A 13,515-nucleotide genomic window follows, 5' to 3' on the forward strand; every position below is an offset into this window, starting at 1 on the left:
AAATTTTAGCCCAATGCAAGAATTTAATTTCAAGTTTTTCTAATGAAATAAAACAAACATCGTTATTTGTATCGAAAAAAAAATGCATACCAGTAATTCTTTTTTACCAACAAACTGGTTATGGAAAATTATTGGGCCTTCGGTGTTTTAAAATATAGATGTTGCGTGGTAACTAAAAGTATCCATTACAATCGCCACTGCCTAATAGACAAGCTTCTTTTGATGTGTCTGGTTTCCGGCAAAAATGGTCTTCTGTATCGGGGCACTGAACTGTCTGTCCACCACAACTCCAGGCACCTTTATATGAGCAATAACATGCATGATTAGGAGGCGCCATCTTCGTGATAGCACAACCTCCACCAGTAAACCGGTAATAATAGCTGCAATCACATTCCCAGAAGCTAAGTTCAGAAATCAATCTGTTCCAAGGTTTCGCCGCAAGAGCTGATCCGGGTAAAGGAATATTATCAAGGCCGATCAATTCAGCAGCACGTTTCGGTCTGTTGGTTAAAATGAAATCGACCCCAGCTTTCAGGTAACTTCTCATTGAAGATTCTTGATCAATAGTCCAAATACCAACGGCAGCGTAAGCTTTTGTTTCTAGGCTGTACTGAATGGCCTTGTAGAATGTACCAGGCAAGCACGCAGTTATACCCGTCGAATACACAATATTGTTGGTTCCTAACTGAAGCGAATCGTCCCACACTTTGTAAGCGTTATCGCCTTCGTTGTCGATGGTGTAGTAATAGCGATCACTAAAATTGGATTTAACGGCTTCTTCTTGAGCACCTCGTAGATAATCGGATTGCAAAATAGTTAGACATCCAAGGAGGATTTGACCACGGTACCCTCTTGCCAGGACTCGTTCGTTAAACAACTTTACCACATTTGCACCTGCTTCAGCATAGTTTCGTATTGATTTTTCAAGCTTGGCATCAACGTAAATTAGGGCTAGACGAGACGAGGCGATCTCAGAACTACCCAAAAAGTCTGCCATTTCTAGGGCGTTCGTGGATGCTGAGCAGCCCTCTCCAAGAGCTCCACATCTGTTATTCCGATTGGTTAATAACTGCAACAAACAGGTACAATCACACGGAAAGCCATGATGGAATTGAATAGGGCGTGTTCCTTCAAATTGCAAGTCGATTTCGATGCCATTAGCACCTTGTTCCAACGCCCATCTAATGGCCCTCGGTGTATTGATCATATGAGCGATCACGTTAACCTGGGGCGAAGCGTTCACGTCACATTTTGTGACGAAAACCACAGCAAGTACGGCCACTAATATTGAAAATATAAAAAACATTCTGCTAAAATTCACAAGTGGAATCACGAAAAGTATTAAACAAATTGACACCAGAATTATTCCACGAGTACTATCCTTGTCCGGAATTAGCGGAGCTCCAAGGGGTTGACAGCAGCGTTTCACGTTTCGACAAAGAGTTCGCGCGACAAAAAAAGTGCTACAGATCGAGCCAATAACCGGCAAGGGAGTGTTTTAGTTGAATCTACTTCCCTTGGAAAGAGTGCTAGCACTAGAAGTTGTACTTCGGGCACTGGTTGTCTCTGTATAGTAGAAGCGCAGTTTTAATTGAATCACCCAAAAGAGGGCGATGCCGGAACTTCACGCAATTTCATCGAGACGTCAACGGTTCAAATCCAAGGACATATACGACGCCAATGCTACACGTAGCTTTTGTACTGGACTACACACCTGTATTCCTGTACTTTCATGAGCACGATTTTTGTTTCTTTTTTTTTACCGCATCACATTGAATAGCCAATAGAAACGACTGTTGTCCATCCGAGTCATTTCATTGTCGGCGACTATTCATCGTATCCGGTTTCTTGTACATTATTCCTAGGACATTCCTACACAACATACCCACAAAAAAAAGGACATCCTGCTTAATTGACGGGCAATTGAAAAAAAAAAAAAAAAAGTGAGGCAGCTTAAAGTCTGTTTTGCTGCGAAAATTGGGACTTTCGACAGCAAATCTAGATGGTTCTTTAGCAAGAAGGCGATAGGAAACCATTAGTAATATGCGAGGAAAATCTCTCACGAATTACAAAACAAACAAAGAAAAACGAATGGTGTTATTTCTGTTTTTGACACATCTTGAAACTAGTATCCTTCGCCATCACCACCACTCAACTAATGGCTTCTTCAACGTTACTAAGCGACTGGCCTAATGGAAAAGAGATTTTGTAGCATACAACCGTGCGACCTCCGCAAGTCCAGGTAGAGGCGAATCCAGAGGTTACGTTCGAGCAACTGGATAGAAAAAGTGCCAGTACCAACAAGTTGTTGTTTGAAATGTTCTAATGATGATGGTTGACACTTCAGCTCTTTAAAAACGCTCGTAATACAAGGATATTTCCGATCCCGACTTACCTTTAATTTGATGGCAATTGCAGCTCCAAGTAAACATGATTCCTCTGATTTTTTTTTTTTTTTCCGGATTAACAGCACGTTCAAGTACATGGTCTGCATGACTGAGGAAACAGTCATTCAATTTTTCAACTACAAAATTGCAGGATTAATAATAGTCTGAACAAATCTAATGTTTCAGCTTTTCACCTTTCTATCGCGTGTCTTTTCTTTAATCTTAACCGTCCTTTTCTATGGAGATATGAAGAGCTGAAGCAAAATACACGATTCCACATTTAGTTCACCTAGAAAATACTTAACAGACACCTATTAATCGGCATCGTCGAATTAATCCGAAGATTGCAGATCTGAAGCAATTAATGATGTGTACCTTTATAATTCATTTTTTTAAAATCTATATACGACTAGAAGCTGCCAGGGTGTAGTGCCAATCACTGTTAACTCCTGCTTTTACAGTACATCATGACCATATTCAGCCTTTGTCAATCGCCTACGAATACTCCGCTTTTAGTGACGGAAAAGACGTATACTTGGAGATCTGAAAACGGATACAATATACATGGATCACTCCCGTTGGAATGCCGCATAGGACAACAATTTCATCACTGTCATGGATGTCACTACTTGGGCAATAATACTGGGCCATATGACTGCTTGGACGGTTATCATACTGGAATTAACGTAAACGTTTTACTTGCCTTCTAAAGCCTCATTTACATATGAGTACTCGCTTTTCGGACAGGCTGGTTTATCTCTGTGTTTTGGGGGCTATCAATCCACTTAGCATATCAAATGAATTGCCGTCTGGGTGCACTGTGATGCTTGGTCCCTCACTGGGCTGTACACGAAGGAAACCAAACTCGTCGATGCCCATAATCTGAGCACGTACTATTTCATCATTAGCCGTTCGGACAGTCACCTCGGTTCCGTTGCCATGCAGCCAGTGTTGGTGATAAAACGCCAAGACTTGATCCAGTCGACCAGAAGATATTAAAGTAACCAACTCCTCTAATTGATTGAAGACGGCAGCAAGAAAGTGCTCTAGTGAGAGCGGACGAGTTTCTCCTGCTTGGCGAATGAGCTCATTAAGGCACAATGTTGGTCGTTGATTGCTCAAATTCACTCCACAGCCAATCATTGCAGTGACTTGTGAACCCATTATTGAAGTGGTTACTAGAATTCCACCAACTTTGATGATCTTTCCGTCAGACTCATCTCGATAGCAGATATCGTTGGGCCACTTGATTCCCAACGGCAAATCCTTTTGAAATTATACGAACAGTTATTAAGAAATTCTACTCGCATACAGTTCAATCCAATTGTTCCACGTACCTGGCAGCGTGGAAGTTTTTTGGCCGCTAACACTGTGGCCAGGGCTACAATGTGTTGAAAGATAGACAAATGACGTCCAAGTTCCGATTGCAGGGAAAACTGCATCCGCAAAGAGAACATTGCGCAACCTTCAGGACTCATCCAAACATTACCACTGCGTCCTCGACCTTGATTCTGACGCCGTGCTACCACAACCAAACCATCGGGAAATGAGTCACTTCCCTCCAGAACTGAGTGGGTTGATCCAACCACGTCGAAATACAGGCAAGTTCGACCCAGGATTTTGGTTTTCAGCGTCTTCGTAACAGAGACAGATGACGATCAGCAAATCAACGATAGGTAAAAAAAACTGCAATTACTTACATCAAAATAGTCACGATGATTGAACCTCGAGCTTATATTTCTGTGCACGATAACGGGCTGCTGTTGACTGTTCACGGAAAATGATTTTTTAATTTCTAGTGTCATCATATCAGCCGATTGCCGGCCAAAGTTACGGAAAAAAGCTTCCTGGTGATAAGGTTCAGCAATTAGATGGCCAACTATTTGCTGCGATTCATTGGGAGGCCCTTCCGGATTAGAAACTCGTGACTTAAGGCGGAAATATTGCTCTAGGATAGGCGGAAGAGCTTCAGCAAAATCAAGCTTCTCGACAGGCGAGATTAGCATGCCTTGGTCAGATGCGTACTTCACAAAGCCTTGCAGTTGGCTTCCTGTAAGCCATTTTGGATAGAAAGGATGTAAAGATAGACATTGCCCACCTTTGGCGAGATACTCTTCCAGGGGAATGCGTAAATCGTCATTAGGCCACTCGGAAGCCAGAACTAAAAGGCTCGTGTTCCCCAACCATGCTTTTTTTGAACGGAACGAGATCACATCGAGTTGATAAAGGGCATAGCTGTCAATTAATATTAGAATTTTAAAAATGGGAAAAACTAAATACAAATTTACTAACAACTGCCATACCAATCGGGTTCTAGTATGGACTCGAAGAGTGCTCGGTAATGCTGGAAAGCTTCCTTGTCCTTCGCACATATAAGAATGTTAGGCGGTCTTAGGCAGTTGGCTGAAGAAATCAGCATTTTCACAAATTTCACGGCCCCGGCAATTTTAGCTACCTATTAGTAATTCGCGGTAAAACGAAGAAATTCTTGTAAACTGATTAATTTGACAACTTACGAAAAACTTGAAACAGACAGAAGGATGGAAATACCTGGAAACGAAATAAAAGAACCCTTAAAAACACGATAGTGTACCTTTTCGCAGTAACATAAAGTGTGTATTGCGGCGTTAAGGGGGAGGAAAAGGAAATTGTTATGATACAAAACACTGTTGGCCATCGATGTCACTGCCCCACTCCCATATCGTCCAAACTGGCATCGGTTTTGCTTTCTTCATGAAGGAGGACATATTCACGGGAACTGAAGCCAAACTTCACTACGTCCTTCTCAAATAGCTCTACATAGCGTTTGGCTTCAATTTTCTGATTATTCACGAAAGTACCGTTTGCTGCTTCTAAATCAATAATATATGGCCTGACAGTACGTCCTGCAGTTCCATCTGGACGGTCGTAGTTCACCAATCGAAACTGGATAGCGGCATGCTGCTTCGAGCAAGAGGGATGATCGATTGGAATATCAGCAACTTTCCGATCTCTGCCAATCAAGTAGGCGCTTTGACGGTGAAGGTACAGTGTAGGCAAAGCCTCTTCTCCCTTGAAAACGTAAAAGCGCCATCGGCGCTTGGGAATTCTGGCTTCAGGTGGTTCACTATACTTGACAACAATTCCATTGAAAACATTCTTCTCTTCGGTTAATTTTCCTGATAGTCCAAAATTAGGTTTCTGCTTTTCAACAGGTGTTTCTTCTTCAGCTTCATCTTTAACTTGTTGTCCGTACTGGTAGTTTGCTGCTTCAGCATCTTCACTTCGGGGGCTCTTCCGTCTGGGCTGCTTAAAAGGCCTAGACGGCCTTTCTTCTCTGGGTGGTTGATCATAGTGCCTGGAAGGCCCTTCTTTGGGATGTGTGTGTTTTGAACTTCTTTCATCATCACTAATTGGTTCTTTTTTTATTTTAACTGGAATTGAAGGGTCATTTCTCCATTTACTTTCTGTGTGTGGTAAATGTGAATCATGTCTCCTGCTCTCTGATTTTCGGCTTCTTTCGTAGCTATCAGTCCTTGCGTGATACGCGTCGTTTCGTGATGTTTTTCGCGGTGGGGAAGGATCACGTTGTTCACGACGTCTATGAGACTTGCCTCTATCATGAGACCTCTTAGGACTCCTCGATTCTTCGTTGTGCTTTACCATGGCGAGTCGAATGAAACAAGGTAAAATAAACAACGAATTCTCTTTAGTTACCTGACAACTTTAACGCACTGTCCAGAGTAATGAAATTGAATGGAACCAACGCTTCAGTTAATATAAGGACAAGACAAGGATCAAACTTTCGTGTACTTGAATGCTTGTAAACGCGTTAAAATGGTGTCGTTGGGTTTCGTAACTAAAACGTTGCCAGATTTAGGCTTTCAATCGCCACCTGTAAACAAATTAGGGCTCGGCCCCGATCACATTCTAATCGGGGACACCGCTAAGTTTCCCTGATAAAAATGAATCGAGGAAGTTCGGTGCGGGGATTTCTTTTTTCGGTGCGGAACGGTGCTATAATCGGTGCTGCACCGATAGCACCGCTTCAGCCATAAGGGGTTAGTCTTACCAGTGACCTTGCGATCTGATAGGCCAACGAGAATCACGTGACTAGGGCCACGTTTTGTTCTTGTTGGCCGCAGGGCAACTGACAATTTAGATCACTATTCATTGATAATCGGGGAAGGCACCGAGCACCGAAATCACTTCCCCGATTAAGATTATCCCCGCACCGGATCGACTAAAAAGCTCCCCGATTGGCGCGGGGCCGAGCGCTAAAACAAATCATCTGGCAATTTTGTTTTTTAACAGTTTCCTTTCCTCCTTCTAACGTCCTAATAAAAATTAAGATTTTCACCTGAAAATAGAATATATAAAACTTGCTCCTTCCGTCATAAAGCATACAGATTTTTTTTCTTTTACATGGGTTCAAATTCCAATAAGAGGTTGATTTTTCAAGTAAAAAAATTGAGAATAAGCGATTGATTTTGAAATTGCTCATATTAACGATTGCAGTACGACATTTTAAAGATTAGATAAGCTTATCTCTAATTTAACTTTAATAGGAGCGTATTTTTCGAAACAACCGTTGAGCAATAGAATTTATGCGTGTTATAACTGTTATACTTCCTTGCACAGCTAGAGTGCTAGGCTTGAAACGGTATCTTTAAACTAGCGCACGGGGTCGCTTCGTTCAGCCTGTTGTTTTCTATTCTCTCAGTCTAGCTTTGGCTTCTGGCCTGGACACTTGCACGATGTTACACGAAGAAGAAGTCTCGGCGCCGAAATCAGTGAAAGAAGATGAAATTCTCGCCGAATGGAACGTGGAATTTTCCAAAGTGGAGAAGTCTCTGAATGGAGATTTTAAAGAACACTTACCAAACGTGAATGGATTTGTAAGAAGCGAACCCGGGGGTTTTTTATGATGGACGAGTACGCGCGCCATGCAGAGAAAGTCTATCGTTTTCAACCAAGAAATGACGACGTTTGGGTTGTAACATTTCCTAAATGTGGTAAATACATTTTCCAGATATTTTTTTCTAGTTTTGGATTGAAAAATATATCGCCATCCTGTGTTCGTAGTTGGTACTTGTTAGTCAGAACAGACGCGACAACTCTAATGTCAAAATAGTTTATGAATAAGACTTTGAGACATTTTAGACAAAGGGGGGTGTTAATGGGAGCTTTGTTCCCTATCCCTTTAACAAAATTTGTATTCTTATTTTGAGTAACAACGTTAAACCATTTTTAATTTACGCGCCTTTCAGCTTATAGACTACCACTGTCCTCGATTCCGTTGTGTATAACTAAATAGGCTATTAAGGTTAACCTTGGAGGCATATAGTTCGTATGGCAACATGGCGGTTTTTCCCGTCAATTTCGAACTACAGCAGAAAATCAGAAGCTTTGGGATGTTGGCCATGACTCGTCGAGAATGTTTAACCGGCTGATTTGGATTCATTTAGGAACAACATGGACGCAAGAATTGGTCTGGATGATCATGAATGACTGCGATAAAGTTAGGGGGAAGGCGCCTTTATTGATTCGATCACCATTTCTGGAGTAGGTTCATTGTTCAAATAGATAGCTTAACGAGACGCTTCCGCTATCAATTTCATGATCTCTGTTACCCATTTTAGATTTCCCTATATGTTGCCACCGGGAACCATGCCAGCAGAACTCACGAAAATGATGGTAACTCTTGAAAAGGTAGAGGAAATGCCTTCACCAAGAATTATCAAGAGCCATCTTCCATTTTATCTCCTTCATCCAAAATTGTTGGATACTTGCAAAGTAATCATAGTTCCTTCATGACATTTCTAGAACATTAGCCTTGCAACAGTTGTGCTTAGGTGGTGTACGTGGCCCGCAACCCGAAAGATGTTATCGTTTCATTTTTCCATCATCACCAACTGATGGAGATTCACGGATTTTCCGGGGACGTTGAGACATTCGCCCAATACTTTATGGACGACGAACGTATGGAGTGTTATACTACAATTCATTTTAACGTACCACTATTCAATGGTTGATCTTTTTTTTTTTTTTTTTTTTGCAGTAATGTTTTCCCCCTTTTTCCCTCACATCCTGGATGCATGGAGCAAACGCCATCATCCAAACATGCTTTTTCTTTTCTACGAAGATCTGAAAAAGGTATTCTCATTTCACGATTTTCAGTGCAGTTTACGCAGAGCACATCAATAATATTTTTTGTGAAAAACAGGATTTACGCGGAGAAATAGAAAAGGTGGCCAAATTTCTCGATAAATCTCTTTCGGAAGAGCAACTCACGGATCTGAGAGAACATTTGCGCTTCGACAACTTTGCAAAGAACGAGTCGGTGAACATGGAAGCTGCCAAGCAATTTGGTGGTATCAAAATGGACGGCCACTTTATACGCAAGGGTATTAAATAGTCTAATTACTTGAATTATTACTAACGTCCATGAAACTATGTATGCCACTTACATTCAACACATAACTAACTGCTGTTCTTTTGTTGTCGCAGGCAAAACGGGCGATTGGAAAAACCATTTTGGTCCGGAAATGAACAAGCGCATCGATGAGTGGATTGACAAAAACCTGAGCGGCACCGATCTCAAGTTTGTCACAGAACTTGAATTCCAAGATTAACTGCTTTATGGTACCAGGATACAGATTGGATGCCACATCATTTTAGAGGGCTCTAAGAAAAAACAATGCACCACTTTTTTTCTTTCTTCAAACAAAATATACTAGTTAAATAGAGTGGTAAATCTATAGTCACATTCTGAATTCTAATTTTATCGACTATCCATTTTGACGAAAACTGGCAAGTATAAAAGAAGAATAAAAAGGAATTTAACGAATCTCTAAATAAGACTAAAAAAGATCTGGTGGGTCAAACCGAATTGAAACCGAGTTTTGTCCGATTTGTTAAGCCAGTAGTACGAATCGGTTTCCAATCCGATTGTTGGGAAATGGGATCGAAACCGAAAATACATCAGTGACGTGCTGACAAACCAACGGTGCCTTCGACAAAACTTACCCGCAAGCGCCCGCAAGCAATCGAATCCCGCTACTTCCTTCTACTGCTAGTTGTAAAACTACACTGAACGAAATCGGGGTCCCTGTTCAGCTCGTCGCCCTCCGGTCGTTCCAGTTTGTGTTTTCACTCTTTGACTGCCCACATGCAAAAATGTTCCACGCCGAAGAACTCTCGACGACGGGAGTAGCTAAAGAAGATGAAATCCACGCCGAATGGGATGTGAAATTTCGCAGGGTGGATAAATCTCTGAATGGAAACTTTAAGGAACACTTCCCGAATTGTGAGGAGCATGGATTTGTAACGAGCGAACCGGGTGGCTTTTTCTTGATGGACAAGTATTCACACCATGCAGAGAAAATCTATCGTTTCCAACCAAGAAGTGACGATGTTTGGGTAGTAACATTTCCCAGATGTGGTAAAATACCTTTTCTTTTACAACGACTTGTTTTATCTGAAACGTCAAATATCTTGTCCAAATCACGTCTCCCAGATAGTTGACGATAACAATAACTAGATATCGCAACTATAATTTCAAGATAATTTTGAGGCACAGTTTAAGCACAAAAATGGGCGTTAATCGATGTACAAAAGAGGGCTTCTTTTGCAGGTTTACGTCAGGTACCATACCATTGATTTTCAGCTGTTTTGTTACCTGTAACCTAAAAAACACGTACGTGCCTAACATGGCAAGTGGGTGTTTTTGCCCGCTAATTTTCGAATTACAGCAAAACAATAATCTTGTTTATTGGTTGGCCGTCGTCTCCAATGTATAACTAACTGCTGTGAATTCATTAAGGGACAACATGGACGCAAGAACTGGTCTGGATGATCATGAATGACTGCGATAAAATTAGGGCAAAGGCACCTTTAATGGTTCGATCGCCGTTCCTAGAGTATGTTTCTTTTTAGCGATATAAGTGAATGTCTCTGTAATCCATCTGACGACTCATTTTAAGATTGCCGTACATGTTGCCGCTCAACGCTACTTCACCAGAAATCAGAAACATGATGGTAACTCTTGAAATGATGGAGGAAATGCCTTCACCAAGAATTATCAAGAGCCATCTTCCGTTCTACCTCCTTCACCCAAAATTGCTGGATACTTGCAAGGTAAATAACTGCTTGAAAAACATTATTTTAAAATTTGAGACGTGCAATGTTTTATCTTCAGGTTGTATACGTGGCCCGCAATCCAAAAGACGTTATAGTTTCCTTTTTCTACCACCACCGACTGTTTGATTTCCACTACTTTGACGGAGACGTTGAGAAATTCGCGCAATACTTTATGGATGGAGAAGGTAAAAAGTGTTATACTATCATTTTCAGCTTATCCTTTCACTAAATGTCTAATTATATTCTGTCGTTATAGTAATGTTCTCTCCATTTTTCCCACACATCCTTGATGCGTGGAGCAAACGCCATCATCCAAACATGCTTTTTCTTTTCTACGAAGACTTGAAAAAGGTAATTTGTATTCACGACTTCCATCCTGCACGCGAATAGTTTAAGAAATGACGCTAAACAGGATTTACGCGGAGAAATAGAAAAGATAGCCAAATTTCTCGATAAGTCTCTTTCGGAAGAGCAACTCACGGATTTGAGGGAACACTTGCGTTTCGACAACTTTGCAAAGAACGAGTCAGTGAACATGGAACCGGCCAAGCAATTTGGGTCATTTCAGTACCGAGGGCCACTTCATACGCAAAGGTTGCCATTGTCTATACATCCAATGAAACAAGCAAGAGACGAACTTAATGTTTAACGGCTACGTGTTTGCAGGGAAAACGGGTGACTGGAAAAACCATTTCAGTCCGGAGATGAACAAGCGCATCGATGAGTGGATTGACAAAAATCTGAACGGATGCGCAGACCTCAAGTTCGTAACACAACTTGAATTCCAAGATTGACTCTTCCATATCCCCAAATATACTGTATAGATTCAGTGCCAAATCATTTTCAAATGACTCGCATAGATGTAGTGTAAGTATAAGACGCTATAACGAACGAGATAAATGTGGCGGGTTTGTTCGATGGTAGACGCTATATTTCTCGCTCTCATCCTGGGCCACTATTTCATCAACTGTCGATTCTGAACTCAATTCTGAAGAATGTGAAGGTTTAAAAGAACGACTTTAAATAGCAAAAAAATCCCGTATTGCATTATGACAGCAATGAGAAAAAGGGTACGGTAATGCACTTCATTTCGTTGCTTACGATTTATCTATTTCAAGATGACCCATTAAGCTTTAACCCCAAGTTTGTTTTTATGTTTTCCTCCTTCCTTATCTTCTCGCTGCAAATAACAAACGTTGATAAGCTATGTGGTGCATCGTATGGTTTTTAAGTTCTCCTTTAGTCTTGGAACGAACTTGGAGCAATCGGGAACTACACTTATTACTTCAGCAAATGTCGTCCGGAAACGAGAAAGCAACTAGTGCAACCACCAACATCAAGTTTGAAGTGATTCCAAAAACTCTGATTAGTCCATTTAAAGAGCACTTTCCTGGTTACACCGAAGGGCTGACCAGAGGCCAACCGGGTGGCTTTGTTTTGGCACCAGAATACGCCAAACACGCCGACGAGCTGCTCAATTTCCAACCCAGAAGCGATGACGTTTGGATAGTTACTTTCCCCAAATGCGGTACTATGTCGTTTTTTTTTTTCGGGACGGCGGGGAATAAAATTGAATTTCAGCTGAAATGGAAATTGCTAAATATTGCGTTCAGGAACTACATGGACACAGGAATTGGTATGGATGGTGATGAACGAATGCGACGAGGAAGCCGGAAAACAGCCGTTGACGATACGATCTCCTTTCCTAGAGTATATGCTATATGTCTTTCTGACTAGTGTGTCCAATTAAGAACATCTCGTGCTTGTTACCGGGTCAGATTTCCTTATCTAACACCAGCACAATCTGAAAACGGGCCACTGGAATTGAATAAAATGGTGCCAGTCAAAGCGATTGAAACGATGCCTTCGCCTCGACTCATCAAGACGCATTTGCCTCTATATCTGCTTCATCCAAAGTTGCTCGATACCAGCAAGGTATTGCATGCAACGTCAATTGACACGTTCAGCATATTGAACTAGAAAGGTGCTTCATTTTTCAAGGTAGTCTATGTGGTGCGCAATCCAAAGGACGTCATCGTTTCCTACTTTTACCACCACCGGCTGATCAAATTTCAGAATTATAGCGGAACTCTAGAAGACTTTGCTCAGTATTTCATGGAGGATGAAGGTATATCGACAGTCTAACTAAATTTCGAATTGTTAAAACGTACCGGTAACATACTTTTTGGTGGACTCTAGTGTTTTACGCGCCCTTCTTCCCTCACGCGTTGGAGGCATGGGCTCAACGTCATAATCCCAACATGCTCTTTCTTTTCTACGAGGACATGAATCACGTAACAGATTTCTCTTAATCCAGCATTCCATATGTGTGCTTAATTGGACGTAATCAATGACAGAACCTGAGGGGAGAAATTGAACGTGTTGCTGCTTTTCTTGGAAAAACCCTAACGGGTGAACAGCTGGCCAGACTTGTTGCCCATCTTCGTTTCGAGACGTTTGCGAAAAACGATGCAGTCAATTTCGAAGCCAGCAAGAAAATGGGTTTTATGATCCCAGAAGGCCGTTTCATTCGCAAAGGTAGGATTGTAACAACAGTTTAAAGATACCGCAGCAAACCCATGTTTAGAAAATATTTCTTTTGCTACAGGACAAATAGGAGACTGGAAAAATCATTTTAGTGCAGAATTGAACGATCGTATCGACCAATGGATAGAGAAAAATTTAGCTGGAACAGATTTGAAATTCACCACAGAATTAGAATGACGTTCATTCTGAAACTGGATGACGAGAGGTTGGTAAAAACGTGTTGCATTGCTGCCCTTATTTTCTAATTGTACTTTTCGATTGATATTCCGCTTATTTTGTGCTTTCTGTCTATTACAAATGGCATTGTTTACTTACGTATGATCCAGTGGCTGTTGATTCAATACACTTAGTTATTTTCACTACCTGTTGCACAACATCAAACGTAATGTTTGGGCTACGTAGGCTCCAACTTTCGGGACCAAACTGAAAAGAAACAGCGAATTGCTGGAAACTTTGGAAT

At 41.4% G+C, this 13,515-nt stretch overlaps 5 protein-coding genes across 13 annotated transcripts; 3 read left to right on the top strand and 2 right to left on the bottom strand.

Annotated features, from left to right (window-relative positions):
* Positions 1 to 1,684: 1,684 nt before the first annotated feature.
* LOC116918782 (biotin--protein ligase) lies at positions 1,685 to 8,932 on the bottom strand. 8 transcript variants are annotated; one of them, XR_006644297.1, is made up of 10 exons: positions 8,837 to 8,932; positions 4,904 to 4,937; positions 4,691 to 4,842; positions 4,088 to 4,622; positions 3,725 to 4,021; positions 3,091 to 3,653; positions 2,763 to 2,930; positions 2,582 to 2,676; positions 2,396 to 2,524; positions 1,685 to 2,322 (listed from the first exon to the last, which is right to left on the bottom strand). XR_006644297.1 is itself a non-coding variant. In XM_045170943.1 (6 exons), coding segments are annotated over exons 1-6 (1,533 nt in total). In that variant the 5' UTR covers positions 8,839 to 8,932; the 3' UTR covers positions 3,069 to 3,140. The 8 variants fall into 8 exon arrangements, 1 of the variants encoding a protein (XP_045026878.1); XR_006644298.1 differs by having other exon boundaries at positions 1,685 to 1,872; positions 2,582 to 2,686; XR_006644296.1 differs by having other exon boundaries at positions 1,685 to 2,275; positions 2,582 to 2,686.
* LOC123466365 (smad nuclear-interacting protein 1-like) lies at positions 4,982 to 6,087 on the bottom strand. The gene has a single exon (XM_045170948.1). It carries the CDS (start codon positions 6,030 to 6,032, stop codon positions 5,070 to 5,072), a length of 963 nt encoding a protein of 320 aa, XP_045026883.1. The 5' UTR covers positions 6,033 to 6,087; the 3' UTR covers positions 4,982 to 5,069.
* Positions 7,072 to 9,115, top strand: LOC116918786 (sulfotransferase family cytosolic 1B member 1). The gene is given in 8 exon segments (XM_032924556.2): positions 7,072 to 7,286; positions 7,289 to 7,381; positions 7,835 to 7,931; positions 8,009 to 8,162; positions 8,222 to 8,348; positions 8,428 to 8,522; positions 8,593 to 8,773; positions 8,877 to 9,115. Coding segments are annotated over 8 exon segments (1,035 nt in total). The 5' UTR covers positions 7,072 to 7,123; the 3' UTR covers positions 9,002 to 9,115.
* Positions 9,116 to 9,388: 273 nt separating this feature from the next.
* On the top strand, positions 9,389 to 11,345 carry LOC116918785 (sulfotransferase 1C3). The gene is given in 8 exon segments (XM_032924554.2): positions 9,389 to 9,810; positions 10,192 to 10,288; positions 10,352 to 10,505; positions 10,567 to 10,693; positions 10,765 to 10,859; positions 10,921 to 11,057; positions 11,059 to 11,102; positions 11,175 to 11,345. Coding segments are annotated over 8 exon segments (1,047 nt in total). The 5' UTR covers positions 9,389 to 9,545; the 3' UTR covers positions 11,303 to 11,345.
* A 141-nt stretch (positions 11,346 to 11,486) lies between these two features.
* LOC116918784 (sulfotransferase 1E1) lies at positions 11,487 to 13,417 on the top strand. 2 transcript variants are annotated; one of them, XM_032924552.2, is made up of 7 exons: positions 11,487 to 12,036; positions 12,122 to 12,218; positions 12,287 to 12,443; positions 12,510 to 12,636; positions 12,708 to 12,802; positions 12,866 to 13,046; positions 13,096 to 13,417. In XM_032924552.2, the coding sequence occupies exons 1-7, from the start codon at positions 11,715 to 11,717 to the stop codon at positions 13,230 to 13,232; spliced, it is 1,116 nt and encodes a 371-aa protein (XP_032780443.2). In that variant the 5' UTR covers positions 11,487 to 11,714; the 3' UTR covers positions 13,233 to 13,417. The 2 variants fall into 2 exon arrangements, with proteins under 2 accessions (XP_032780443.2, XP_032780444.2); XM_032924553.2 differs by having other exon boundaries at positions 13,117 to 13,417.
* Positions 13,418 to 13,515: the final 98 nt, after the last annotated feature.

This window comes from Daphnia magna, linkage group LG3 (genome assembly GCF_020631705.1).
Source record: "Daphnia magna isolate NIES linkage group LG3, ASM2063170v1.1, whole genome shotgun sequence".
NCBI classification, from domain to species: domain Eukaryota; kingdom Metazoa; phylum Arthropoda; class Branchiopoda; order Diplostraca; family Daphniidae; genus Daphnia; species Daphnia magna.

What these genes read in the sequence shown, in the direction of transcription:
- LOC123466365 (XM_045170948.1), bottom strand. Translation starts at nt 6,032, where the DNA reads ATGGTAAAGCACAACGAAGAATCGAGGAGTCCTAAGAGGTCTCATGAT.
- LOC116918784 (XM_032924552.2), top strand. Translation starts at nt 11,715, where the DNA reads ATGTGGTGCATCGTATGGTTTTTAAGTTCTCCTTTAGTCTTGGAACGA. An exon ending in AGTTGCTCGATACCAGCAAG is followed by an intron (nt 12,444 to 12,509) that starts GTATTGCATGCA and finishes TCATTTTTCAAG; the next exon opens with GTAGTCTATGTGGTGCGCAA. An exon ending in AGGCCGTTTCATTCGCAAAG is followed by an intron (nt 13,047 to 13,095) that starts GTAGGATTGTAA and finishes ACCCATGTTTAG; the next exon opens with AAAATATTTCTTTTGCTACA.
- LOC116918782 (XM_045170943.1), bottom strand. An exon ending in TCCATACTAGAACCCGATTG is followed by an intron (nt 4,623 to 4,690) that starts GTATGGCAGTTG and finishes ATTAATTGACAG; the next exon opens with CTATGCCCTTTATCAACTCG. An exon ending in ATCATCGTGACTATTTTGAT is followed by an intron (nt 4,022 to 4,087) that starts GTAAGTAATTGC and finishes TCTGTTACGAAG; the next exon opens with ACGCTGAAAACCAAAATCCT.